Here is a 26,906-nt window from a genome sequence, read left to right as displayed (position 1 = left end):
AGTTCTGAGTGCGATGGAGAATTAGCAACTGCCTAAACCAGTCCCAGAGGCCCACAGATCAGCAGAAATCAGCAGTACCATGCTCTTATTTAAATGAAATAAGAAAGAGAATTGGCTGTCTAGAGATATTTTATTTTTATTTATTTATTTAAACATAATCTTCACTCGATTTATTTTTGGCTGCGTGGCATGTGGGATCTTAGTTCCCCAACCAGGGATCGAACCCATGCCCCCTGCAGTAGAAAGGCAAAGTCTTAACCACTGGACCTCCAGGGAAGTCTCTAGAGATATTTTATATAGAGTAATGATCTTCTCAGCATGGGGCATAGCCCACTATGCACTCTTTACCTCAGAAGTTATAATATGGTGGTCCATGAACCACATTCAGCCTGCCTGGAACATGCTGTAGGTATTTTAAAAATCAGTTTAAAAATATATGTGGATATATGCACAGTAGATATTTCTTAATTGATTGCCAGAATTTAACACTTGGAAGATTTCACATAAAAATCTGATTTTCAGTCCCTCTTGAACAGTCAGCAGGTATGGCTTCCTGGGTTTGCAACCCCACACAGAAGCTGGACCTGGCAGTGCTGCCCTGGGATACAGGCATGGATACCCAGTTCTCAGCACTCTCTGGTCCCCACCTTGTGCCCTACTTGCTTTGCCCGGTCCCATTATCCACCTGCCCTGTTTAGACAGAGGAGTTTGTGTCCTCCTCTTTCATCATTAGGCCTGTACTGTCAGAGGATCTGCTGTTGTGAGAACAATTTATAATAATAGTTAAGAGCTTGTTGAAATCAAACAGACCTAGGCTTGAATCTCAGCTCACCACCAATTAGTGTTAGCAATATGACCTCGGGCAAGAAGCCTGTTAGCCCCACTTTCAGTATCTGCAAAATGGGGGTGATCAAACCTCATTTGTGGTGGTGTGAGCATTAAAAGGCTCTAATGTATGTAGAACAACATATTTTCTGGCCCACCAGCAATCAGTTAATAAATTCTGTTAAATTCTATTTTATCATAATATGACATGGGGCTTGGTTTGTTAGAAGGGGTATTAGAAAGCAAAAAAAAAAAAAGTGGGCTTAGAAATGAGAACCATTACGAGCAGTGGGCTTTGATGGCAGATGACTTGAGTTCAAATACTTCTATTCAACTTATTATCTGTTTGACTTTGGACAAGTTATCTAACCAGTTTGATCTTACTTTTCCCATCTGTAAAATGGGTATAATAAAAACCCACCTTAGAGGGTTCTCATAAAAATTAAATGATACCATGTTTTGTATGCCCCAGGAAGAAGGAAGTGAGGTTTCAAAAGAATCCGTATTGTTTTTCCTCATAAAAAGAAGTAGTGATGTGGGTGATCTATAACAGTGGTCTTAAAACTGGGGTATATGCCATGGATAGTGGCAAAGGAATAGTTTTCTAGATCTTCAGTTTCCACATGCATGTTTTCTGAAATTGAGCTACCTGAGAACATGCCTCTGTGTTGGCACCTGCCGGTTCTCTTTTCACACCTGCTTTGCGTTATTTCTTCTACTTCACAAAAGAAGGACACACCTTTCCCAGTGAGTCTTCTGTGAAGCCACACCTTCAGGGTGCAAGACAAGCACAGTTTAAAATATTGGGCTTGAAGAAGCCTCTTTTAAACATCCCATAGAACAGCTCCTTGCCTTCACTCTATACGTACTACTTTTAAGGGCAGAGTATGACACTAGAAATGGGATCTTTTGACCAATCTTGGGGTTTTCTTAATTCAGATGTATAGGTGGTCAGCAAGAGCTGTACCATTTTTTTGTGAACAACCTTCCCTTTTCCCTTCTCCAGCCATCATCAAAGTATATATTGTGCCTCAAGGAACGTTTATGAGAACAAAGCAGAGAAACATCTGCAAGAATTACCGCAGGCAAGGCACCTTGTTTTATCCAGGCTGCAAACTTAGTGTAACGCTCTGTGGTGTACACACTTACACATAATAGAATTAGAATTTTCAAGATGTGTTAGAAATAAAAAGCCCTTTGAGAAATACTCTTCTCTGAAACACACTTGTCTTCGTTTCACCTACCCAGAAGTGAAAAGAGCTCGGGGAGGCTTCAGTGATAGATCTCAGCGAGGAGGGGGTGAAAAGTTCTGTTTATTTTCATCAGATCAATGTGCCCTCCTGATGTAGAAGGACCATGCACTACAGGAAAGTTTGTGCTTTATATTTTCTCATTCATTCGGAAGACACTTTCATTAACTTTTGCAAAAAGATATCATTTGATATTCTAAATCCATATTCATTTTTATTACTTCAGTGTGTTTTGCTTGCTGGTACGCATCAGCCTCTTCTCTACTTGTTTATGTCTTCATGTACTCATTAGATTTAAATTAACTGTATGCAAATATGTGGTCAATACCTTCTTTTCTTTTTGTAGTAAATTTCTATCCAGTTCTGTTCATTCTAATAGTAAATAACTTTCCATTCAATAAAATGTGAAGTAATTGAATGAACAGCCACTTTCAAGAGACCTATCTCCTTTCTAAGTTTTTAATGTTTAATAATTATTTTTTAAAATTTGTAATACATTGATGTTGCTTTCATTAGCTGTGTGGTAATAATAATTACAATCCACAAGTAATCCAGATGAAATTCTTTTTGTGCTTAGACTATTTTGACAAAAGGAAATTCTTATTAAATTACCATTTATTTGTATATTTTTATTTCAGAGAAGTATGTTGGGTAATAAATAATAAGTATCTTTCAGGCATAGAAAAATGTTACATTAGAATAAAATTCTGTGGGATAAATGGATTTAATACTCAAGTTCAAAGAGTAAAAAGAAACAGTATGAAAGCTCTGTCAGTTAATTTTTAAGAAATGGAAAGTGTGGATATCAAAATCATTATATTAACTTCCATTGGATACATTTAAAACAGTGTGTGACCGTTTTATTTTAAAATGCCAAAACATATACTATGCCATTATTGTATATGCAACTATTTAAACTTCTATATGATAGAACAGTTTTGGTGTCAACTTAAAAATATGCGGGGAGGGCTTCCCTGATGGCGCAGTAAAAAAAAAAAAAAAAAAAAAATTGAGGCCATTGAGCTCTTTTTTGCATTGCTTTTTTTTTTTTTTTTTTTTTGCGGTACACGGGCCTCTCACTGTTGTGGCCTCTCCCGTTGCGGAGCACAGGCTCCGGACGCACAGGCTCAGCGGCCATGGCTCACGGGCCCAGCCGCTCCGCGGCATGTGGGATCTTCCCGGACCGGGGCATGAACCCATGTCCCCTGCATTGGGAGGCAGACTGTCAACCACTGCGCCACCAGGGAAGCCCTGCATTGCTCTTTGCACCAGCTAATTTACCTGTTAACCTGACACACCCTGGATAATCCTCAAGAAGAGAAAGCATTGTTGCTTGATTGAAGCAGGATTGAGAAGGTGGTTCATTATATATTGAAGCAGGATTGAGAAGGTGGTTCATTATATATGCACCATTAAAACAGGGTAGATGCTTCACTACCATTTCACCAGAAACTCGTTAAGAAGATATTGGTTATTCTGAAGCAAAAACGGTTTAGGTTAGACGTGATAAATTATATTCTGTTCACTGAGGGCTTCAGACACTGAGATGGGTTATTAAGGATCCATTGTATTTTGTCATCATTTTTTTCAAGATATAAAACCTGTCTAAAAATCTTACGCTATTTTTTCAAATTACTCTTTCATCTGCTTCCTTCCGATAATCACCTTCAGCTGTCATATGTTAACCTTCACGAGGCTGCTGTAAGTCTCAAATTGGAAAACATACTCTATAAAAACAGTAGCTGTTTTCTAACTCCACCCTTTGGTGTCAGTTATGAAAGTTCTAACCCTAAAAAAAGCAAATATTTAATATAAATTCAGCTTTTCCATCTTTGACTAAAAATAACATTTTCTTTGCTGCTTGTGTTATAAACTACACAATGAATTTTAGTAAGTTTCAAATGTTATATAGTTCATATTGATGCTTATATCCATGTTTAGGCACAGGTGGCTACACTGGGAAAATGAGAGTAGTTCAGTAATTAAACAAAGTTGCTTAAGTGTCACAGGCAGATTTGTATCCATTTTTTTCCCCCCAGAAAATAGTTACTGCAAATTATTTTTTCTACTTTGGGATAAAAAATATTTTGTAACTATATTCAAAATATATATATGCCCAAAATTTCTAGTGCTAGGCACAATACTCATTCCAGCAGGAGGAATAATTGGATGCTCTAAACTGCAGAAAATCTTATAGTCTCCTTACATGATCTGCCTCTGGTTCAATTTCTGTTACAGTATAAACAGTTGAAATTTGATGGATATTTATCTTTTTATTTCAGTAAAAAAATAGGAATGGTTAAGGGAAAATTTACTTTTTCTTATGTCCTGTAAAAGGATGAAAATTCTACAATATCAGGAAAGTTTATTAAATACCTGAGAATAACCTTTATAAGAAATGAGTAGAACATGAAGAAAAGTAGAAAACCCCACTGAGAGAGTTGAAGGAGAATTCTAGATAGGTAATCTAAACAACCATAACACTGGACAAAGTATATGGAATAATTGTTTTCAAGGTATTGGACATCAGGCAACCGAAGGTGTAATGACTGAGAGATGGAAAACCACCAAGGTGAGCCCTGTGATTGCTCGGCTTACTGCCCTGAGAGAATTTCCAGGCTGTGGCACAGAGAGGGAGAACACGGGTGAAACCTGGAGGGATCCCCGCGGTGAAGGGAGCTGAGGGTTCAGAGAGATCAAGGCAGAGTACTGGAGGGGAGAGAGCTGTGTAGAGTGAACTCTGGAGATCCTCAGAGGTTCTTTGTCTAGTATTTAGCAGATTATTCACCAGCACATTCAAGTAAGGAGACTCAGGGTCCAGGGACCCAAAAAGTGGAGGTAGTAGTTCCCCAGGTTCACCCAGCGTGGGGTTCAGCGCCTCTTCTCAGCAGCCAGACTGAAAAATCTTGTAATCCAAGGGGTTATTGGATAGGGTACACAGAAGTGTCCTGGGTCTCTAGTGGGGGTTACTAACCCCGGACCGAATACAGCTCTGGTCCTGCCTAAGAAATCTTAAAAGCAAGACCAGAAAGGATCAAACCATTTCCAGGTATCTTTGCGGCACTGGAAAAGAAAGCTCAGGAATATTTATAGGACTACAAAAATATCCAGCACCAAAATTTACAATGTCTAGAATCCAATCAGAGATTATCAGGCATGTAAAGAAGGAAAGCGTGACCCAAAATGAGAAAAAGCAATCAACTGAAAGCAAACCAAAGCTGACACAGATGTTAGAATGAGCAGAGAAGTGCGTAGAAACGTCATAACTGTACTCCATGTGATCAGATGAAACCTATAATGTCTGAGATGAAAAACACATTGGATGGGACTAGCAGCAAATTAGACACTGCAGAAGAAAATATTTGTAAACTTTAAAATATAGCAATATAACTCTTGAAAGGTGGATAGGAAAAAAAAGAAATCAAACACAATGAAAAGACCATTAGTGAATTACAGGACAACGTCAAATGGCCTAATATATGTATAACTGGAATCCCAAAGGAGGCAGGGGTGGAAAAGTATTTGAATAAATAATACTGAAAAATTTGTACATTTGATGAGAACTACAAACTCATCAATGCAAGAAGCTCAACAACAGATCCCAATAATGGACTTACTAGCCAGTGCAATAAGAAAAAGAAATAAAAAGCATGTACATTGTAAGAGAAGATGTAAAAATGTATTTTATTGAGGGTTACATGATTGCAGAAAATGTGATATTATCTTTAAAAAGCTGCTAAAATTTATGTGTTTAGCAGTGTTACAGGATACAAGATGAGCATACAAAAATCCATTATATTTCTGTATACTAGGAAAGAATCTGCAATTTATTAAAATTTATAATTTGTATTAAAAATATCTTATAAATATATTTTTTAAATATCTTCAAAAATCTTAGAGATAAATCTGACATGGAATTTGCAACATTTTTACACTAAAAACTATAAAGCGTTGCCTAAGGAAATAAAAGACCTAAATAAATGGACAGATATTCCATGTTCATTTGTCTGAAAATTCAGTATTACTGCCATGTCAAACTTTCCCAGATTGATCCCTTGGCCATATCCTTTAGGCTTGAGACCCTGAGATATAACTTCATCACTAAGCCATGAGTTAGACTCCTATACCTGTTTTTTTATTTTGTTTTGTTTTGAATCTGCTGAGTCCCCTACTCATCAGGAAAGGTCCGTTTAATTGAGAACCCTTTTCTTAAGTGAAACGTAACCAGTTGGTTTCTTCATGAACCAGCCAAACTGAGTGCGACTCCCACCTACAGCTTCCCACAAAGGGCTGAGTTCCCCAGATTGTTGAGCTTCAGTTTTCCTAACCTTGTTTATAGTCATTCTTTTCTCCTGGTTCACTCTTCATTGGTCCTGTCCTCTGGGAGCTGCCCAGCTCACAACAACAACAACAGATTGTATTTTGGTTCAAATGAACTAGTCTTGCCCATTTTGACTAAGTATTGGGTTGGCCAAAAAGTGCCTTCAGTTTTTAAGTAAAAATAAAAGACACGTTTTTCATTTTCACCAAGAACTTTATTGAGCAACGTATTCACACATTTGTTCTACTACCTTCTGCCATTTTTCAGGCAACTTCATAATTCCATCTTCCCAAAACTTTCTATCTTTTTGAGCAAAGAACTGTTCCAGGTGCTTTTATGGTCTTCCAGGGAATTGAAATTTTTTCCATTAAGATAATTTTGTAATAGACCTAAATAAATGGAAATCCAAAGGTGCAACGTCTGCTGAATATGGCAGATGAATCAGAACTTCCCAGCCAAGCTTTGACAGTTTTTGCCTGGTCATCAAAGAAACAAGCAGTCTTGCATTACCCTGACAGAAGATTATGCGTTTTCTGTTGACTGATTCTGGACGCTTTTCGTCAAGCGCAGCTTTCATTTGGTCTAATTGGGATCAGTACTTGTTGGAATTAATCATTTGGTTTTCCGGAAGGAGCTCGTAATAGAGGACTCCCTTCCAATGCCACCATACATACAACATCACCTTCTTCGAATGAAGACCAGCCTTTGGTGTGGTTGGTGGTGGTTCATTTTGCTTGCCCCACGATCTCTTCCATTCCACAGTATCGTACGGTATCTACTTTTCATCGCTCGTCACAATTTGTTTTAAAAATGGAATGTTTTCATTACATTTAAGTAGAGAATCGCATGTGGAAATACAGTCAAGAAGGTTTTTTTCCGCTTAACTTATGTGGAACCCAAACGTCAAAGCGATTAACATAACCAAACTGGTGCAAATGATTTTCAACGCTTGATTTGGATATTTTGAGTATGTCGGCTGTCTCCTACATGGTATAGCGTTGATTGTTCTCAATTAATGTCTCAATTTGATTGCTATCAACTTCATCTGGTCTACCCGACCGTGGAGCATCTTCCAGCGAGAAATCTCCAGCACAAAACTTCGCAAACCACTTTTGACATGTTCAATCAGTCACAGCACTTTCTGCATACACTGCACAAATCTTTTTTTTGCATTTCAGTTGCATTTTTACCTTTCTTGAAGTAATAAAGCATAATATGACAAAAATGTTGCTTTTTTCTTCTATCTTCAACATTAAAATGGTACACAAAAATTCACCAATTTTGATGTCTTTTTTTTAAGTGCAGGCTGATATGACAGCTGTCACATACAATCTAACAAAATTGTTTCAAATGAAGTTAAAGACAACTAAGTGCTACTAGAGCCATCTTGCAAAAAAGACCAAGTGAACCTTTTCGCCAACCCAACCCAGTAGAACCCCTTCTAGTCCCAAGCTGCTTAAGGCTTGGGGTAACTTTCTTATTTCTTAGTGCCCAAGATGTGAATGGTTGGGCACTTGGTGTAAAGTTTTCAACCTAATTTTGGCCTTTCTTCTATATCACATGGTTATATTTAGGAGCCCTGGAATTAACAAATGAATTTTTCATTCCTAAGGCATCAAGTCCTTTTGTCTATTTGTTTATAAGGAAGGGGAAGATAAACTTTGGCAGGTAAAAGTGGGTGGACTATTCTCATCTCATTCCTAGTCAAAGTATCTGACATTGATTTAAGGCTTAAAGTGGTATGAGTCTGTGCTATCTTTTTTGATTTTGATCTCTAATATTAATATGGTGTGTCCCAATGCTTATCTCTCTTCCACAAAGTTGTGTATCATTCGTATTTGTTTCTGATTTTAATTGACCATCTTTTCAACTCCATGTGGTCATAGCAGGTATGATTGTTGCCGGAGAATTTCTGAAGCAGAGTAGCATTGAACTTTTAAAAGTTCTTACCGGCGATGACTTGGATTTGAAGAAGTGATTCCATTTGGCTTATTCATCTCAGGATCATCGTGGGTTCTAAGTGGAGAACTTTAGCCAGAGTGACCAAACAAGTCTGTAACATGATGGTTGACAAGTACTTCCATGAGAGAAGTGAAAGCTTTTTCATTTACGTTTCTAATTCACTTGTGCTAATATTGCAACACTTAATAGCTTAGGTCTTCTTTCCATTGTGTTTTGGTGTGGATCATTTTGACTGTGTAGAAACTAACATTTCCCCTCGTATTTTAGCCCTTCATATAACGGTTCTAGATTTTTTTTTTAATATCTCTAGAGAACCTGGCAATATAAAGAATTAAAGTAAACAGAGATGAATAAAGGACTTTTAGCTCTAAAAAAAGCTCTGTCTTTCACAAGTTTCTGAAACTCCATTCTTACTGACTTGAGAGACCATTTTCTCCTAATGACAGATCTGACAGACTAGTTCTGGTCATGTGTCCATGTTTACCAAAATGTGAATTTCTCCTTTACTGTCCCTGGTTTGATAATAGAAGGTAGGAATGGAGGAAGAGTGAATGATCCCAAAACATTGTTACTGTTAGAGAAAATCACATAAACCACAATCCCAGAAGATTCTTAGTAACTTTTCAATGTTAACTCTAGAAATTTTGAATTGGTGTTTATAAGTGAATATAAAATTTAAATGTAGTTATTCCTGGTATGTGAATACTCATCATCCACTTGATCCCTGGAGGGCTTACAGTCCCCAGATTTATCTTCCCAGACAGATTCCATAGATGCTTACTTAGCCCATCCCCAGCAGGGACCTGATTATTGCCTCTTTCAACTTAATGCAGAATTTTAAGTAAATGAAATAGAGATTAAAGAACTTTTGCGAGTATAATGTTCCCATCGGCTAACTTCCATCTTTATTATGCTGTTTACTTTAACTTCATACTGATTACTGTAACTCTTTGGAAAGGTTTCAAAACATAACCCTCAATTTGCTTAACGTCTAAGACCTATTAGTGAGCTGGACACACCTTTCAAAATTTTGTGTCCATCTCTTTGTTAACAAGTTTCAGTCTGGATTTTTCATTTCACTCTTTGCTTGTAGCAAAAGCCAGATATGGACTCATTCCACTTTTGACTGTTGCTCTATTTTAAATGTTCATATAGGAAATTTATATAAATAAAATTGAAAATACAATTATTTGTAATCTTGTTTCCAAAAATAGAATGGAATTAGTTCCAAGAAGGATATAAATGGCTTAGTTTTGTATATTTTTTTCCTTAAACCTTTTTTCACTTTAAAGATAATGGGCTTTGGGCCAAGATATGAAAGTTTATTATAGAACTTGGTTGTTTATTTTCATGCAGAATAGATACTTTCATACCAGAATAGATATTTTCATACTTCAATTAAAAAAAAATTAAAGCTGTGGGGAATAGTCTTGTCTGGAGTGGCATAAAATGAATATAGACCCCCCCCCCGAAAGAAAAAAACCTTATATCTAATTTTAATGGGTATGAAAATTCTTTCTCATGGATTGAGTTATGTCCACTGACCTTAGAGGGAGAAGTATGGGTTTTCTCTTCTGTATCAAAGACGTTGTTTCGTTATTCTGAACTGTGATAGGTCTTTGTAGACCTGTGTGCTTAGAGCATTTAACTCTTGTTGGGAAGAACTGCTCAACAGTAACTGTTCCAAAGCAGATAGTATTTTGTCAGACATTTTCTAAAATTTTAGTGGCTCATGGCAGGAATACTCCTTATAAAAGATTAATTAGTCTCAGTTTTGGAGGGACTATTTACCACTTAATGATTCTTAGTGGTTAGCTGGGAAGCCATGATTTTTTTAAAAGAGATGATTCAGTGAGGCATTATTTAGGTTTTTCTGTGACCATGGTGAGTACCTAGTAACTTCAGAAGCCTTTTCAACCAGAATTATTTTGGCTACATTCTGGGGAGTTCTAGGACAAGCCAAACAAACCCTCTCTCGTTGAAACAAAAAAGGAAGTTGTCACCTGGCTATTGCGTTGCTCTTACCGTCACTGGGCTGACTGGACATTGGGCAGGAACAGAGGGGGGCGGGCCCTTCAGAGCCGAGCTGCCCCAAGAGCCAGCCCCACAGGGTCCTGCTGCTGGTACTGCTGGACGCTGGTTGCCACTGCTTGAGCCGCTGCCCCTATGGGCACTGGACACTTGCACCGTTCCCCTGATCCGGGCGCCCCACCGCCGCTGCTGCTGCTGGACAGATTCTCCTTTAGCCCTGCTCCCATGTGTCGCCAGCCCCAGATCTGAAAGCCCAGAGCATGTGTGTGCAGTGGTCCTGTGGTATCTCATTCTTGTGCCCTGCTGATGTAGGGGTCCGCCTCCACCAGGACTCAGGGTGGAGAATCCTCCAAATATAAGAACATGGTGCAGACCCTAGGCACACAAAAAATGTCAGATATCCTCTCTAGGCGGGGCTAGTCAAGCAATTGTGCACGGACGGAAATGGACCTAAAACTGCTTCTTAGAGAAATTCTAGAGCTGCTCTTGTTGCCCCTTCCCAGTGGCAGTTTGGAATTGTGGTATTCTCCTGCGTAGCAGAAATGAGCGTTTAGACCCTTGGGTTTGTTGTGATCTTGTGTTTGATTTTCTTTAATTTGCTCTTCCTGATAATGAACTAGCTCTGGAAAAGGCTCTGTTAGTCTAGTAGATTCTGTCTTGAAACAGTGAATACAAACATTCCCAGCTGTGCTTATTTGAAGTAGGAGCAGGCATTTTCTATATTTTAGTGGCATATGGTGCTAGGATTTTATCATACTTTCGTATAAGGAGCCAGGAAACTTTCTCTGCTTAAAAATGCGTGTTTATAAACAATAGGCTTACACTGAATATTCCCATCTGTTGGGTAAACATAATTTGTGTAGGAATCCCTGTAATAGGTGGAGTACTTTGCCACTTTTTTGTATATTTTTTCCCTGGTGAGACATTAGACTAAAGAGACGGTACAAAACAGCATATGCCTAATATTCAGTTTTGTATCTGTTTCTCCCAGTTGTTTGAAAACAGTGCTGTTTTTGTGCATTAGTACACAGGATTACTATAGAAATTTATAAGAATGTAAAATCTATTCAGGATACTGCAAAAAAGGAAAAATGAAATGAATGACAATCATATAAATGTGGTTAGCTTGCAATGATGAAACTGCTCTTGTAGTTTTTCAAATATGTACTCCAATAACTTGTGGAATTTCTTTTCCAAAAACTTTTATTGACTTTGTTTTAACCTAATCTCAAAACTCCTCCTAATTATAATCATAGTGTATAATCAACACTGCTCATCCTTCTAGTCTTGATTTGTAATTTAAATAAATGGCATTGACTCTTTGTGTTCAGTTTGGTGTTGTTCTGATTGTCTTCACTAATTAATTTTTTGTTTGAGATAAACCATTCCTCAGAATAGAATAAAAATTTGAAGACTGAGATTCAGCAGTATTTTTTCAAAAAATATTTTATTAATCTTGCTTGTAAGATCTCAAGATGGTTATTAAAGGGTAAACACACTCTGATTAATATTTGCTTAATACTGAATTACCTGTATTGTCCAAATGTTTCATTCACTTAAAAAGTATGCCTATCAGTTCCTTTTTCCAGTTGACTAATTGGACATACTTGAATAAAAAGATGAGCAATTAGTTGAATATAAGTGACTTTAAGGTATGTGTAAGAGCTGAGCAAATAAAGCATACCATACTTGGTGCCTTTTACCTGATTTTTTTTTTTTTTTTAGGTTTCTCTGATTATACTTTGAAAGAGGAAATATTTTTAAATTGAAGATAACTATTATCAGAACATGTTTTTAGAAAGGATAGCATCACTGTGTTTTCTCTTTTTTTGGAAAGTAGGCTCCTATTTGATTGGGTTTTAGCTCTCTTATTCTTTCTTAGGATAGGCACCCTCCCATGTGTGAAAATCAAGCCTTATTCTTGATTTTTGGTGAATATGGCTTAGAAACCAATTAAATGCACTCTTCTAGGTAGCATGAAAGGTTTGAGCTCCGGAGCTGCAGAGCTCACATGAAGTGGTCCTCGGTTGTACCTCCTGCTTGTTCGTGGATTTAAAAATATCCTGAATTATAAAACTAACCATAAACCTAAACCAGGGCTTTTATGGAAACTGTATCTTCTAGCTACTTTGTCCCCCCTATAAAATTTACTGACGTTTTTAGAAAGGCATTGATTTGAGGGATGGTTACTTATAGTCGCAGGAATGGAAAATACCAATGAAATAACCTCCCAGTCAATCAAAAAAGTTTTAAAAGTTAATGTCAAGCCATATGTGAAGTAAGGAAAGTGTGTAAATGGTGTTGGGAGATGTCTGCTCGCTGTGGGGACTGGAGAGGGGAGTTGTGTCCTGATGTCACTGCTTGCTTTGCCTGAATGACACCTGTGTCTCACCCTGCATTGTTTGAACTTTGATGCAGAATGACACAACACATTATGTTAAGACCATTGCCAGTTCTAGAAATAATTTCTAGAAATTCTGAGAGATAGAATTATAAAAAAAATTGAAAGGTCTGGTTTACTTGTAATGATTTTTAGCTATTTAACAGTTCTTATTAATTCAAGCAGTTTTGAGTGATATCTATTGATACTATGTGATGGCACAGGGGTACAGTGGTGAACAAGACAGTTCCAGAACCTAGCTTCATATGATATTTACAGCCTAGCTGGAGAGACAAATAGCAATTAAATAATCTCACAAGTAAATTGCAGTTGCAGTAAGTGTGTAGGTCAGGGAAGGCTTGCATAGATATTAGTTTATCAAAAATTAAATACTTTTGGTACTAGATTCCAAAATATACTAGATGAGATGCCAAGGCTGGCTGCCTAGGTACAGAACCATTAACACTGCTTTTTGGTGTTTGGCAGGTATGTTATTCCATCTTTACAGAGGCTGGATGCTGGGTTTTACCGCTGTGTGGTTCGAAACAGAATGGGAGCCCTCTTGCAAAGAAGATCAGAAGTTCAAGTCGCATGTATGTGAACACTGAAAAGATCTACAAATGTTAAATAACAAAACACTAATCAAAATCACTTTAACCATGGTGGGAGTCGAGTTTCTATCTTGGGTTCTATTTGGAATAGTATAATTTCTAAAATCGGTTGAGAGAAGTAAATAGCTAATGCAGCTGGTCTGACGATGATCTGGGGCTAATGAGGTAAATGCCACTGTTTTCAATTCAATAGATAAGGCTCTGTTGAGGATTTAAAAAATGAGCAAGATGCCTTCTGTTTTATGAGTTAGCTGCTCTTAGCTTTTATCATATCCAGGTTCAGCTATTTTTTAAATAAAAGATTAAACCCAATTAGTTAAAATTTTATCAATTCATATTCAGTTCTTTCCAGTGATTTGTTTAGAAATCCTTCAGCTACACAACAAAAAGTATGTGGATAGCATGTATTAATGCTGTAGTGAATTAATTAATTCTCTACTGGGCAGGCCATTTTGGAGAATGAAACCTTTAAAAGTAACTGGAGGGGATATCAGAATGCAGGGGCCTTGAATTTTGGTGTAGTCTTTAGGAGACTGTGGAGAGGGAAGTTGGCTGATGCAAAACATTTAATACTTTCCTAGTCCAAAATCTGTGATGGGTAGGGTCCATCTAAAATGGCCTGTAGGCTTTATAATGTTTTGAATTTACTACCAAAATGTCTCTTCATTTAAAAGAAAGCAAGAAGTGTTAAGACATTTTAAATTACATATAAATACGTTATAATAGATTTAGGGAACTCTAAAAAGCCCCTAAATTGGGATGTGTGAACCAATGATGACAATATTTTCTCATATGTCATTTTGACCCCAGTTAAGGCTTGTGGTTTTCAGTGTTACTGTATAACTTAAAATAATTTCTAGTTTTTCTACTTTTCTACAGTAATTACTAGTGACTGGGTGAGGTGCTGTTGCTATACATGTTTAGTTATAGTTTTAATTACTAGGGAGGCTTACATTTTTCTGGTGAAGTCACTCACCTAAACCTGTCTGCATAATAATTCAGAACTTTTATTCAGTTAAATAATTGAAAACATAATTCATAAATAAAAAATTAAGGTTAATACCCAAAACATATTTGAATAAGCTTAGAATTTATTATATTTAATAAATTGTTTAATATAATATCCTTGTTTCTATCCTTTACCTCTAGCGCTAGATTTTGTCTCTTTTCTCCTTGTCTTTGATAACAAATTTCACTTTACTTTAAAATAACCGTGCATATTTTCCTAATCTGTTTCATTTGTTTCATCTTTTCCTAGACTATTAAACACTGCTTGTAACATAGTCAATAATTTCTTCTGAATCACAAATCTGTTGATAATAGAGATCTTTTATGGACTGTTCCAAATTTATATGCGTTCAGACAAAAATGTAGTATATGTGCCATATCAGTGTGTGTATACATATATCTGTAGCTAATCATAATATGGAAATTTTAAAAAACTTTCAAATGGTACTGATTTAAAAATTGGCCACATATACCCACATTCTAAAGGCTGGGTTTTTTTTCCTGTGATCTCATTTTTTAAATGTTGTAAACCAGTAGCACAAAGACTGGAACAAAACCTACCTGCCCCAATTAAGTCAGTAGTATGGGGTTTGGAGAACCCTCTAAAACTGAATCAGGGGTTAAATATTTCTCCCAAAAGATCTTTTAGGGAGCATTCACCCCAGAAACAAAGAAAAGGAGAAACTGAGCAGGACAGCAGCAGGTGCCTGGGTAGAACCAGCTGGAGAGATCTGGGAGCCGGGGGATGTCTGAAATCATTTTATTATCATTTCTGGGAAAATGCTTCATGTGGCATGAGGATGCTTTTCCACAATTTATTTCAATATTAAAATTGGTTGCAAACATTTCATTGTATTGTTGCAGCGACACAAAGACCATGAAGTTCTGCTGATTCACGCACTTCATGGGTACTTTGGAGGCACGTGGCTTTGCCTTATGCTCCACTTTACCACCCAGTCTGCACTCATCAGCATTACTGCTCGCCTCTGGTCTTCCTGCTTAATTATAGCAACACTGGTGACTTTGCAATAAAATATAGTTATTTCCATCTTTGACCTCCCGCTTCGTCAAAAAAGAATTTTCTGAAACTTAAAAGGTCTGATTTTTCTTTGCAGATATGGGAAATTTCATGGATACAGATCAGAGAAAAATGGTCTCTCAAGGACATGCAGCCATACTCAACTTACTGCCCATCACCAGCTGCCCCAGCCCTCAAGTGACCTGGTTCAGAGAAGGGCACAAGATTATTCCAAGCAACAGAATGTAAGTCGTTCCAAACTTTAAAGTTTAAAATACATCTCATGACACTCATTGGTACCATTTACACATTAAGTGTGCCAATTAAACTTTGAAAAGACTAACCTGGTCTACTAGACCTACCTCAGTCCTTAACAAACAGCTATTTTAAGGCTGGCTTGGAAAGTTTTAAGCAGTTTAAGAAAATGGTCATGTAATATTATTCTTTAATATGCCGCATAGCCTAACTAAAGCACCTTTACATACTCTTTATGGTATTTTTTTTTTCCTTTTGGAGATGTCATTTTCATCCTGAGCTGTGTTTAGCTCCAAGTACTAATTTAATGAGCGCTCGCATTTACTGATAGAGCTGTGGGGTTTCCTCCCTCTTTTACTGAGCCGTGTTTGGTGCTACTTTCTCTGATGACAAAATAGTAATTGCTGCTTATTTCTCTTTGTCCTTTTATCCTACTATGACAGTTTTATTTCCTTTTGTCTAATTAGTGGTTCACCCATCTATTGCAGAGTAGTTGCTTTGTGATTAGTTAAGCATTATTCCAAGGTGTTCTTGCCTATTTCACATTTAAGATATTTATCTAATGCCAAACAGTTTCTGCATTTGGAGCTTTAAGTGATTAAAAAGAACATTTGGTATATATTTTATAAGTGGGCATTTTGCAATGTAATTTAAAGATAACATACTGAATATAAAGGCTTTGAGGATGGACATTTCTGAAAGAACTGTGAAATGCTATAAGCTTGGGCTAAACGTCAAATATTTATGCCATCAGTTGGTTGCACTCAGACAAAAAAAAAATTGTGAGAAGAAAATGCGCTCTTTTTCCCCCAGAAGGGATATGTGAAGGCAATTTGCTGAACAGTTTTCAAATGTGCTTTCTCCCCATCTGAGCATCCATGCAGTCCCTTCTCTAAGTCCAGTATCCCTGCTCGTCCACTTGGGCATCAGAACTCTGCTTGAGCCTACACAATTCTTAAGCTTATTTAGCAAATGTTTCTATTTTGGTTATTGGAAACAGGAAAAATATTGAAATACGTAAAATCTATATTTTAAGATTCTAGTAAAAATATAAATTACCTTGGAAAAATGGGATAACTTCTATCCTTTTTCTTTATTTTATTAAAAGTTGCTTACGTATCCACCTTTATATTCATTCCAACTATAACAAATGCCTCTGGAGATGGGGTGAAGCAAAGACAAGGATCAATTTCTCATTCTCTTAGAAGACTGTTAGGCTGAAAAAAAAAAGGCCGCTGAGAGAGATTCTTGTGAAATATTCTGGAAGGTCCTAGTGTTGAACACAGTGTGGCTGGGCAAAGGTGGGATGAGTGCTGGGGAAGAGCTGGTACAGGGAGGGGTGCGTAGGTTGGATTAGGCTTCCTCTCAAACACTGGAGCTTCTAACTAATGTCAACGGTGGAAGGATTATTTTAACTCCGTAGCAAACAACTACAGAGGAATTCATTTGTTAACCTATGGTCTAGCTATGTTCGTGAGACAACATTTACTCAAGAAGTATAAAAGGATACAGAATGAAATAACTCTTAATTTTATAAGCTTGTTTTTTTTTAACTTGCAAGTTCTTGCTAAAGACTGTTTAATTCCTGGTGAGCTAATAAGGCAAAGACGCTAGTAGGGCTTTAACTTAGTGTCATAGCAAACAAATGGTCTGCTTACAACCATGAAGCTATTGATGAATCTCCAATCTCAGTGGAATAATATGCCTGTATAGCTTCTTTTTTTAAGAGATGAGATGAGGCTGATTATGGATATTTACACTTCTCAAGGCCCTTTAGTTTCATATTTTCCACCTTATCACCACCCCTGTATTTATTTAAGTACCCGCTGTGCAAGATACCATAAATCAGCAGTTGCATGGTTTTCTCCACAAGTTTATGCATCATTCAAAGATGTATTACTTTACACATCTAATAACATTCAGCTTGGACATCAGATGGAAGGGCATATGTACATTGCCTCTGCCCAGACGGTTGGCAGACAGAACTCAGATGGCATTAGATCTGTTCTGTGCCACCAGGTATCATTTCAAAATGGAACGTCTGGCTCAAAGTGTTTCGCACCTGTCGAAACAGGTCAAGCCTCTCCTCCTGCTTTTAGCCTGGTTATCTGAGGTCAGCTCCCTAACACAGGGGAGAGATGTACCTTTGTCATGGGGAGGGAGAACCTCATCTTGCCACCCCACCCCTGTATTTTTTAATATTATCTCATGACCTTAAAACTGTGAGCTTTAGGCTTTTTTTTTTTTCATTTTCAAGGGAAACAGTAAGTTTAATGTTCCTCAACTTGAAAAATTAGTTGAATAGTCTATTAATAATTTTAACAGCAGCTATTATTTATTGAGTACTACTTTAAACATATCTTCTGTAATCCTCACATTTGCCTTCTGAGGCAGGTATAATTAGCTATCAGAACCGAAGATTGGAGATGTTAAATGACCCACCCAAGGGCACACAGCTGACAAATGGCAGAGCTGGGACTCAAACCCAGGTCTGTCTGGCTCTAAATCTCATGCTCTCTTCTGCATCAGGCTAATTCTTCTTTTCACTTTATTTTGCTGAACCTTCTTCGTGCTTTTGATTTATTTTCTTCTTACACTGATCACAACTTTTTTTCTCCTTTTTTAGAACACCAGGTTTCGATTTGAAATGCTGTAGGTTAACCTAGGTTTGCCGTGAGCCACAGACTCGCACAAATGCACACACCCTCCTCAACAGTGAGCATCCCTGCGTGTGCATTGTTTATCCTTTCTGTATTAGGTCTGTTGGTCCCTATCTTCAGAAATTTTTGACAAAGAGAAGGCAAATGTGGCCTTCCAATTAAGGCATAGACTTTATTAAATTCGGAGTTCTAGTGGGAGATGGAGACAGAAATTATCTCCATATAGGGATCATCAGGTACCTTAGCGCGGGGTGGACGGCAACAGGAGACATAGGGATGGTGACCAGGTGCAGAATCCGGCACCGTGTCAGGGGCAGAGCCTCCTTGTCCTTCGGCTACATATTGTTGAATGAAGAATAGACTGTGTAGGAAAAATAGCGGAAATTCATCATCATTTCCAGAAGAGTAGTGGGACCTGGTGGTGGTACCTGAGCTGCTTCACATTCATATGAGAAAGGCTGAATGAAAAACTAACAAAGTTCTGACTGCAATTTGGGCATTGTTTTTCGTTCATTCCCCAAGTCCTTGTGCAGGGCATACTCTGAATAGACAGCAGTAAACAAAAGAAAGATCCTGTCCTCAGGGAGCCTACATCCACTGGAAGGAGACAGATGCCAACCTGATGAGTGTATGATATGCCAGCTGATGATACGTAGTGAGGAGAAAACAGAGCAGGATGACAGAGCCGGGGTGCAGGATGGGGTGGTGGACATTTTAGACATGAAATCAGAGAACGCCTCTCGGGTACTAAACTGTGAGCAGAGCCCTGAATGAATCCAGGGAGTGAGGCATGGGGGTGTATTGGTGAGAAGAGCACGTGTGAAAGCTCTGAGGGAGGGCCGTGCCGGGGTGTTTGAGCAGCAGCAGGGAGGCCAGTGGGGCTGGTGTGGAGCCAGGGAGAGGGCTGGAGATGAGGTGACCAGGGCCCTGGGGCCAGATTCCAGAACCAGACTACTTAGCCATAGTGAGGGGTTGGGCGTTTGCTCTGCGGATCTGAGCAGAGGGGTGATGCAGTCTCACGTAGGGTGCTTCTATTAAGATTTATGTTGAGAACAGGGGCTTCCCTGGTGGCGCAGTGGTGGAGAGTCCGCCTGCCAATGCGAGGGACACAGGTCCGATCCCTGGTCTGGGAAGATCCCACATGCCGCGGAGCAGCGGAGCCCGTGCGCCACAACTACTGAGCCCACGAGCCACAACTACTGGAACCCACATACCTAGATCCCATGCTCCGCAACAAGAGAAGCCACCACAATGAGAAGCCCACACACCACAACCAAGAGTAGCCCCCGCTCGCTGCAACTAGAGAAAGCCCGCGTGCAGCAACAGACGAAACACCGCCAGAAATAAATAAATAAAATTTTTTTTTTTTAAAAAGAGAGAATTATGTTAAGAACAGGCTCTAGGGTGACAGAATCAGAAGCCAGGAGGCCTGTGAGGGGTTTCTGCAGTAATTCAGGTGGCTCGGATCAGGGTGGTGAGAAGTGTCAGATGCTGATACAGTTTGAAAGTAGAAACAATGGGATTTCCCATTGGACTGGATGTGGGGTATGAGAGGAGAGAAGCCACGGGTAACTCTTAAGAATTTTGGCCTCAGCAACTGATAGGAAGGAATTACCATTTTCTGAAATGGGGAGATGATTTGGGGCGAAACAGTGCTGTGTCTGTGTGCGGGGGGTTGGTGGTGGTGTCTGAAATTCGTGTCGGACATGTTACGTGTGATGTGCTGGTAGGTGGCCAAGGGGGTCCAGTCGTTAGATGGTTGTATATATCAGACTCAAGGTTAGCAAAGAGATCTTGGTTAAACTTGGGGGTTGTTGCTGTGTTGAGATTTATAGGTCTTTAAAGCTGTGTATGGACTACATAAGCCAGTTAGTGAAGCCCAAAGAGTTCCATCGTTTCACTTAAGATGCCCTTAGCTGCAAGTTACAGAGGATGGCTCTGGCTAAGCAAAAAGAAAATATGTTGGAGTATTTAGAGAACTACAGAACCAAACCACCAGAAGGAGAGGACAGGATGGTAACCAGGGCTGCTCCCGAGGCCCAAGGAGCAGGGAGCAAGGCGGCACTTTCATGGCCTCCCAAGGATATCCAGGTCCTAATGCCTGGAACAGTTGAATTTGTTAGGTAACATGGCAAAGCAGGTGAAGGTAGCAGACTCCATAGGGAACTAATAAGTTGGGGAGGTGGGACAAAGGCCAGGTGGGACAGTCTCAGGCCAGGAGCAGTTAAGCTGAGGGTCTATACCCATGACCTAAACATGCCAGGCTCGGCAGCTCTTTCTCTCAACATCTCACCTTGAGTCTTTAGCTAGTGAGAGTCATGAACCCCGTACTGTAAGTGTAGGTCCTGTCTCCGCAAGTGGTTTTCACCTTCCCTGGGTATTGACCATCTAAAACGTCTTTGTTTTTATAACTCTGTCTGGCCTGCTGTTATGCAGAGCAGAAATGCAATATTGGAAAGTCTGAATCAATGAATGAAGAAATGTGAAGAAAAATCATGTAAACATCCTCACCAAAAAAGGGGAAAAAATGGCACAACAAACCTCAGGAGAAAATGGTGCTGATGAAGGAGAAATGTATCTTGGGAAAGCAAACAGTATTTTGAAAGAATTGGGAATAAGTTATACTCAGAATTATGAATTGGTAATTATAGGGTTTTTTTTATCTGAGAAGATGAAAAAAGTGCATGTTTATTTTTCTGATTTACTGAATCCGAACAGTTAGTTTGCTGTCTTTGGGTATCAAAGATGATTATAGCCTTGTCTTACAAATACAGTCTAATTTGATAATAAAATTGTTCTGTGTTATTTCAGTTTAGATATATGTTCTTTGTTTCCTTATATTTCTCAAAATATGAAATGTGAATGTTGATGTCATGTGGTATTTCTCTGACCCTCCGGGAGGTAATTTATGTCGGCCGTTATCAGATTAGGACGCAGAAACTTGTCCTGTGTAATTCCATTCTTTTGCTTAATTGCAGGTTCTTGTGCTCAAACTGCATCCTGTAGCCTACCTGACAGGAATGTTTAAGCACAAGTGTACTGGCATGTGTTTTCCTAGGAATGCGTGGTTTATAGATTAAATATTTCAAACCTCCAGTCAGCTTTGTGAGACGACTTGCCAGGAATGATCTGAATTGTGAAGTATGGGCAGCAAACAGCATCCCAGGTGACTTAGAAACGGTCTGACTCATGATTGTCCATGCTTAAATACTTGAACATCCATTAACCTAGTACCATTTCAATTGCTGCAAGAAAGATTTGTTTAAATTAGCACTTGTATTGGAAGTCACACAACTTAATGCTTGAATGAAGTAGATCTGGTTGTAATAACATTTTTACAGTTAACTGGGTTTTCAAAATAATATGCTTTTAAAATTTTTATATTATGTTTTGTAGGCATTTTGTGAATGTTTATAGAGTATGTCTATACATGTGAATTGAGCCATATTTGGTATAAGTAAAAAAGACTAGGAGATAACGGGCTCCAGACCTGCTTCCACCATTAATTCTGACCTTGGGAAACCTACTTACTCTCCTTTGCCTCCATTTTCTCATGTCAAAAATGAGGAAGGTGACATGAAAGACCGCTGAGGTCCTTTCTGGTGTTCACACCAGCGGTGCTCATGGGAGGAGGGTGCTCAGGGCCAGGCCTGCCTCTCCCTCCCCCTCTTTCCTCCTCCCTGCACTCAGTAGATACTTACTGAGCACTTGTTTTGTGCCAGGCACTGTTGTAGCTGCTCGGGACAGGAAGGGGCATGAGGACATCGAAGCTTCTGCCTTCACTGAGTTATGGTCCATTGTGGAAACAGGTTAATAACCAGGGTTCTTTGGGGGATGATGAAATCTATGAGGGAAATGGAGGGCGGGAGAGGAGAGAACTGAACGGGAGGGGGGGGAGCTGTCAAGGATGCCTCTCTATGCAGGTGACATTTTAAGGTGACACTTTATTGAGTTGTCATTTACATACAACACAATGTACAGATTTTAAACACACAGGTTGATGAATTTTAACAAATGTGTACACAGGTGTAATCACCATCCTAAGCAAGTTCCCGAGGGCAGTTCTTACCCCTGGTCCCTGCCCCGCCCCACCTGCTCATCTCATTCTATTACCATAGGTTAGTTTGCTTATGCTAGAATTGCTTATAAATAGAATCATGGCATATGAACTCTTTTGTTTCTGCCTTCTTTCATTCGACATAATTTCTGTGATATTCTCGAGGTGGTATTAATAATGATTATTACTAAATATTTTTCGCATACCAGGCACTGTTTTAAGTGTTTTCTCTATAATGATTCATTGAATCCTCACAGCAGCCCATGGCTTGTACTGTTATTATCGTCACTTTGCTGAAAGGAACAACAACAGAGGGAGGCCAGCAGCTGGTTAGTGTTAGAGCCTTTGATTCTTGACCCCACACTTTCTTTGCCTCTGTGCTGCACTGCTCTCTCGGGCTCACGTCTGAAAGATCTAGCCGTGCACACATCTAGAGGACGAATATTCTGAACACTGGGGCCACATACATGCAAATGCAAATACAAAGCCTGTTGTATTTGCTAAACTGTTGTCTGGCGCTTAGGGCCTCGTGAACAGCGGGCAAAGAGAGTGGAAAGAGATCCTGGAGGTGCCAGAATCTGGAAAGAAATCTGAGTTTTATTCCATATACAGTGGGACGTCTTTGGAAGAGTTGTGGTTTTATTTTTTGGAACATTTTTTGAAATTGTGCTAAAATATGTGTAACATGAAATTTACCATCTTCACTATTTTTCACTGTAAATTCAGTGGCATTAAATATATTCACGTTGTTGCACAGCCGTCACCACCACCAATCTTTGGACCTCTTTCATCTTGAGAAACTGCAACTCTGTCCCCATTAAAGGATAACTCTCCACTCCCCACTCCCCCTGCTCTTGGCACTCACCCTTCTACTTTCTGTCTCTCTGAATTTGACTCCAATGGGTCCCTCATGTAAGTGAAATCATACAGTATTTGTTTTTTCCTCATTTTTAATTAAACTTATTTTGAGCTAATTGTAGATTCACATACAGTTGTTAAGAAGTAATACAGGGAGGGCTTCCCTGGTGGCGCAGTGGTTGAGAGTCCGCTTGCCGATGCAGGGGATGCGGGTTCATGCCCCGGTCCGGGAAGATCCCACATGCCGCAGAGCAGCTGGGCCCGTGAGCCATGGCCGCTGAGCCTGCGCGTCCGGAGCCTGTGCTCCGCAACGGGAGAGGCCACAACAGTGAGAGGCCCGCGTACCGCAAAAAAAAAAAAAAAAAAAGAATACAGGGAGATCCCATATGCCCTTTAAACAGTTCCCCTACCTGGTGAGGTCTTGTAGAGCTGTAGTATAGCATCACAGTCAGGTGAGAACTCGTAGAGCTGTGGTGCAGCATCGCAGCCAGGTGAGACCTCGTAGAGCTGTGGTAGAGCATCACAGCCAGGTGAGACCTCATAGAGCTGTGGTACAGCATCACAGCCAGGTGAGATGTTACAGAGCTGTGGTGCAGCACCATAGCCAGGATATTGATGTTGATACACTCAAAACACAGAACAGTCCCATCACCACAGGACCCTTCACGTTGCCTGTTTATACCAGCAGCTACTTTCCCCCAGCCTTTGTCCCCACCCTAAATCCTAGCAATCATGAATCTGTTCTCCATTTCTATAATTTTATCATTTAGAGAATGTTTTATAAATGGAATTGTGCAGTCTGTAACCTTTTAGGATTGGCATTTTTCACTCAGCATAATTCTCTGTTTAGTTCAGGTTACTGCATGTGTGAGTGCTGGGTTCCTTTTTATTGTGTAGTTTTCCATGGTGTGGACATACCACAGCTTGTGTAACCCTTCACCAGGTGAAGGACATTTGGGCTGTGTACAGTTTTTCACCCTTAGGAATAAAGCTGCTGTAAATATTCTTGTACATGTTTTGTGTGAACATGTCTTCATTTCTCTGGGATAAATGCCCAGAAGTGCAGTGACTGGTTATATGGTATTTGCATGTTTAGTTTTTTTAAGAAAATGCCAAACTATTTCCAGAGTTACTGTACCATTTTATAATCCCACCAATGATGTACAAATGATCCAGTTTCTTTGCTTCCTCACTAGCATTCAATGTTGTCACTATTTTTTTAATTTTAGCCATCTCGATGGATATTTAATTACAACTCATTGTGTTTTTAATTTGCATTTCCCTAATGGCTAATGATGTCAAACATCTTTTAATGTGCTGATTTTAAAAAGAACCAAGGGCTTCCCTGATGGCACAGTGGTTGAGAATCTGCCTGCTAATGCAGGGGACACGGGTTCAGACTGAGAATTTACATTTCTGAGAACTTGCTGGAAGATCTACTAAGAATGGGCTTGAGGAAAAGGAATATTGAACCTAGGAGGAAATAGAATGTTAGAAATGTTGGTCTTCATTTTATTATTTTTTTCTAGTTAGGAAATGTTTGGTGATTGCAATTTTAATACATTTAAATAACAGAGAAGAAAGTAAAGACAGCAAGATGAGAACTCTGGGAATTTTTATCGAGAACGGCTGCAGAGAAATGGTGAGGATCCGTGAGGTCAGGGGGTTGGGTATTTTCCTTAACGTGGGAAATAACAGAGAATACTCATATGCTAATGGAAATTCTCTCCTAGAGAAGGAGAGTGTGAGGATGCAGTAGAGTGTGAGTGAGGGGCAGAGCCCTGGAGAAGGTAGAGGCTGGGTGGCACGGGCACCCGCGTCACCAGCACGTGCACGAGGGCCCCAGTGTGGTGTGGTGCACAGGCTTCACCACTCTGTATGACAGCCCATCAAGGGACAGCCTTTGATAGAGTCAAGGGCAGCTTCCACTACAGGACAGGGCCTGATATGGGTTTGGACGTGTGTTGTCTGGCAGACATGCTTGTGGAAAACTGAGGGTTTTCTTGTGGATCTTTATTTCCTCTGTGAATATTGGGATGAGGTTATAAGTTTAGAGTGAAGTGTGACACAAGAAGAGAGGTGAAGGTATTCAGTAATTATCTGGAGAGTCAAAAGCAAATTGAGCAACACGCTAGACTTAGGGGACCATTTGAGTACAGTGGCACCTTTGCGGTCTGTGGTCATGGATTGTTGCAGTAAAGTTGTAGAGAAGGCAGCTCTACAAAGAAGGATGAAGTGCAGCCTGTCATGTGGGACCAAGAAACAAGCACGTGGAGGGTTTGCAAATGGGAGGTGGCTCTTGGTTGTCTGGGAGTCGTGTAAGGGAGGAGGTGATGGGTGGTCCAATTCGGCAGAGTCAGGAGACTGCAGCCTGTGAAGTGGAAGGATACCTGAGTGGGGGACTGAGCGGAAGTGGGTGCTCTGGGCACCTCAGAGCCTCCTATCCTCACCGTGACCTCTCCAGCCAGTCCCTTCCATTGGAAGGGATCAGGTGATGCAGTCCAGGAGGGTGGTCAAGTTAAATTCTCAGGGGGTAGACTTTGGCCCTTGGTGAGTCAGGATGGGTATATGCAGGTGAGGGGTGCGGACCAGCAGATGGACTTCTCCCAGTTGGACTCCTGAGGGACACAGCTTCATGCAGCTTCTTGGAAGTCCTCCTGAGGGTCAAGCACAGCTACACAGCTGGAGTCAGTGGGATCAAGCCCTCCTTGGTCTGTGCTCTCTCCTCCTGTCCCTCCTTCCTGCTTACCTGTGATGACACACACATCAGGAAGGGCTCTGTTCCCCAGAAGAACTGGGCTTAGACATGGGGCATTTGAGGGCTAGACTTCAGAATGGAATTTCTGTAGGGGCTGGCAAGGTTTAGGGGGTGACCGTGAGCACGGGGCTGAGACGGTGTGGAGGAAACGTGAGAGTGGACGGAGACGTGGATGCTGAGCCTTGCAGGGTGACGGCAGGAGAAGGAGCTGGGGGCGATGGAAAGCCGGGAGCCTCCTTCCTCAGTCAGTGGGCGGAGGAAGGGGACACCTCGGGAATAAACAGTGCTGTAGCTGGGTCACCTGGGCTTCAGAGGAGCTGGGGTTTGCAAGGAGGAAGAGAAGACATGGTTAACGCCTGCTGGTGGCACGGAGGGGGCTTGCTCTGGGTAGACCAGCACAGCGAAGACCTCCCTGGACTGCTCCTCTGGGTGTTTGGCTCCAACATCTGCAGCTTGGAATCCCACCACTGTAGACTGAGTGTCTGTGTCCCCTCAAATTCCTGTGTTGAAACCTGATCCTCACTGTGGTGGTGTTAGGATGTGGGTCCTTTGGGAGGTGCTTAGGTCGTGACGGTGGAGCCTCACACTGGGATGAGAGACCCCAGAGAGCTCGCCCCGTCCACCACGCGAGGACACAGCAAGAAGGCGGCCGTCTGTGAACCGGGAAGTGGGTTCTCACCAGCCCCTTGATCTTGGACTTCCCAGCCTCTAGAACTGTGAGAAATAATGTTTTTGCTTATGAATGACTTAATCTGTGGTATTTTGTTATAGTGGCCTGAATGGACTGAGACGCCCACCCAGGGGCATCTCTGTATCCTGGGGGCAGGTCACGTAACCTCACAGCACCTCTGCTTCCTTTAGGAGCGGGAGAATGGTCTCTTTCCTCCTGGAGTTGTCAGGAGATTTAACCAG

The 26,906-nt window shown here is 40.2% G+C and overlaps 1 protein-coding gene across 1 annotated transcript in view; it reads left to right on the top strand.

Annotated features, from left to right (window-relative positions):
- SDK1 (sidekick cell adhesion molecule 1) overlaps positions 1 to 26,906 on the top strand; it is an 831,209-nt gene that overhangs the window by 289,693 nt on the left and 514,610 nt on the right. The window contains exons 3-4 of the mRNA XM_060079272.1: positions 13,256 to 13,362; positions 15,504 to 15,651. Coding sequence (XP_059935255.1) covers positions 13,256 to 13,362; positions 15,504 to 15,651 — 255 coding nt within the window. The remainder of the gene's footprint in view (positions 1 to 13,255; positions 13,363 to 15,503; positions 15,652 to 26,906) is intronic.

The sequence above is a fragment of the Mesoplodon densirostris genome, chromosome 16 (assembly GCF_025265405.1).
Source record: "Mesoplodon densirostris isolate mMesDen1 chromosome 16, mMesDen1 primary haplotype, whole genome shotgun sequence".
In the NCBI taxonomy this organism is placed as follows: domain Eukaryota; kingdom Metazoa; phylum Chordata; class Mammalia; order Artiodactyla; family Ziphiidae; genus Mesoplodon; species Mesoplodon densirostris.
The sequence above is the reverse complement of the archived record's forward strand: the minus strand, read 5'-3'. Positions and strand labels throughout refer to the sequence as shown.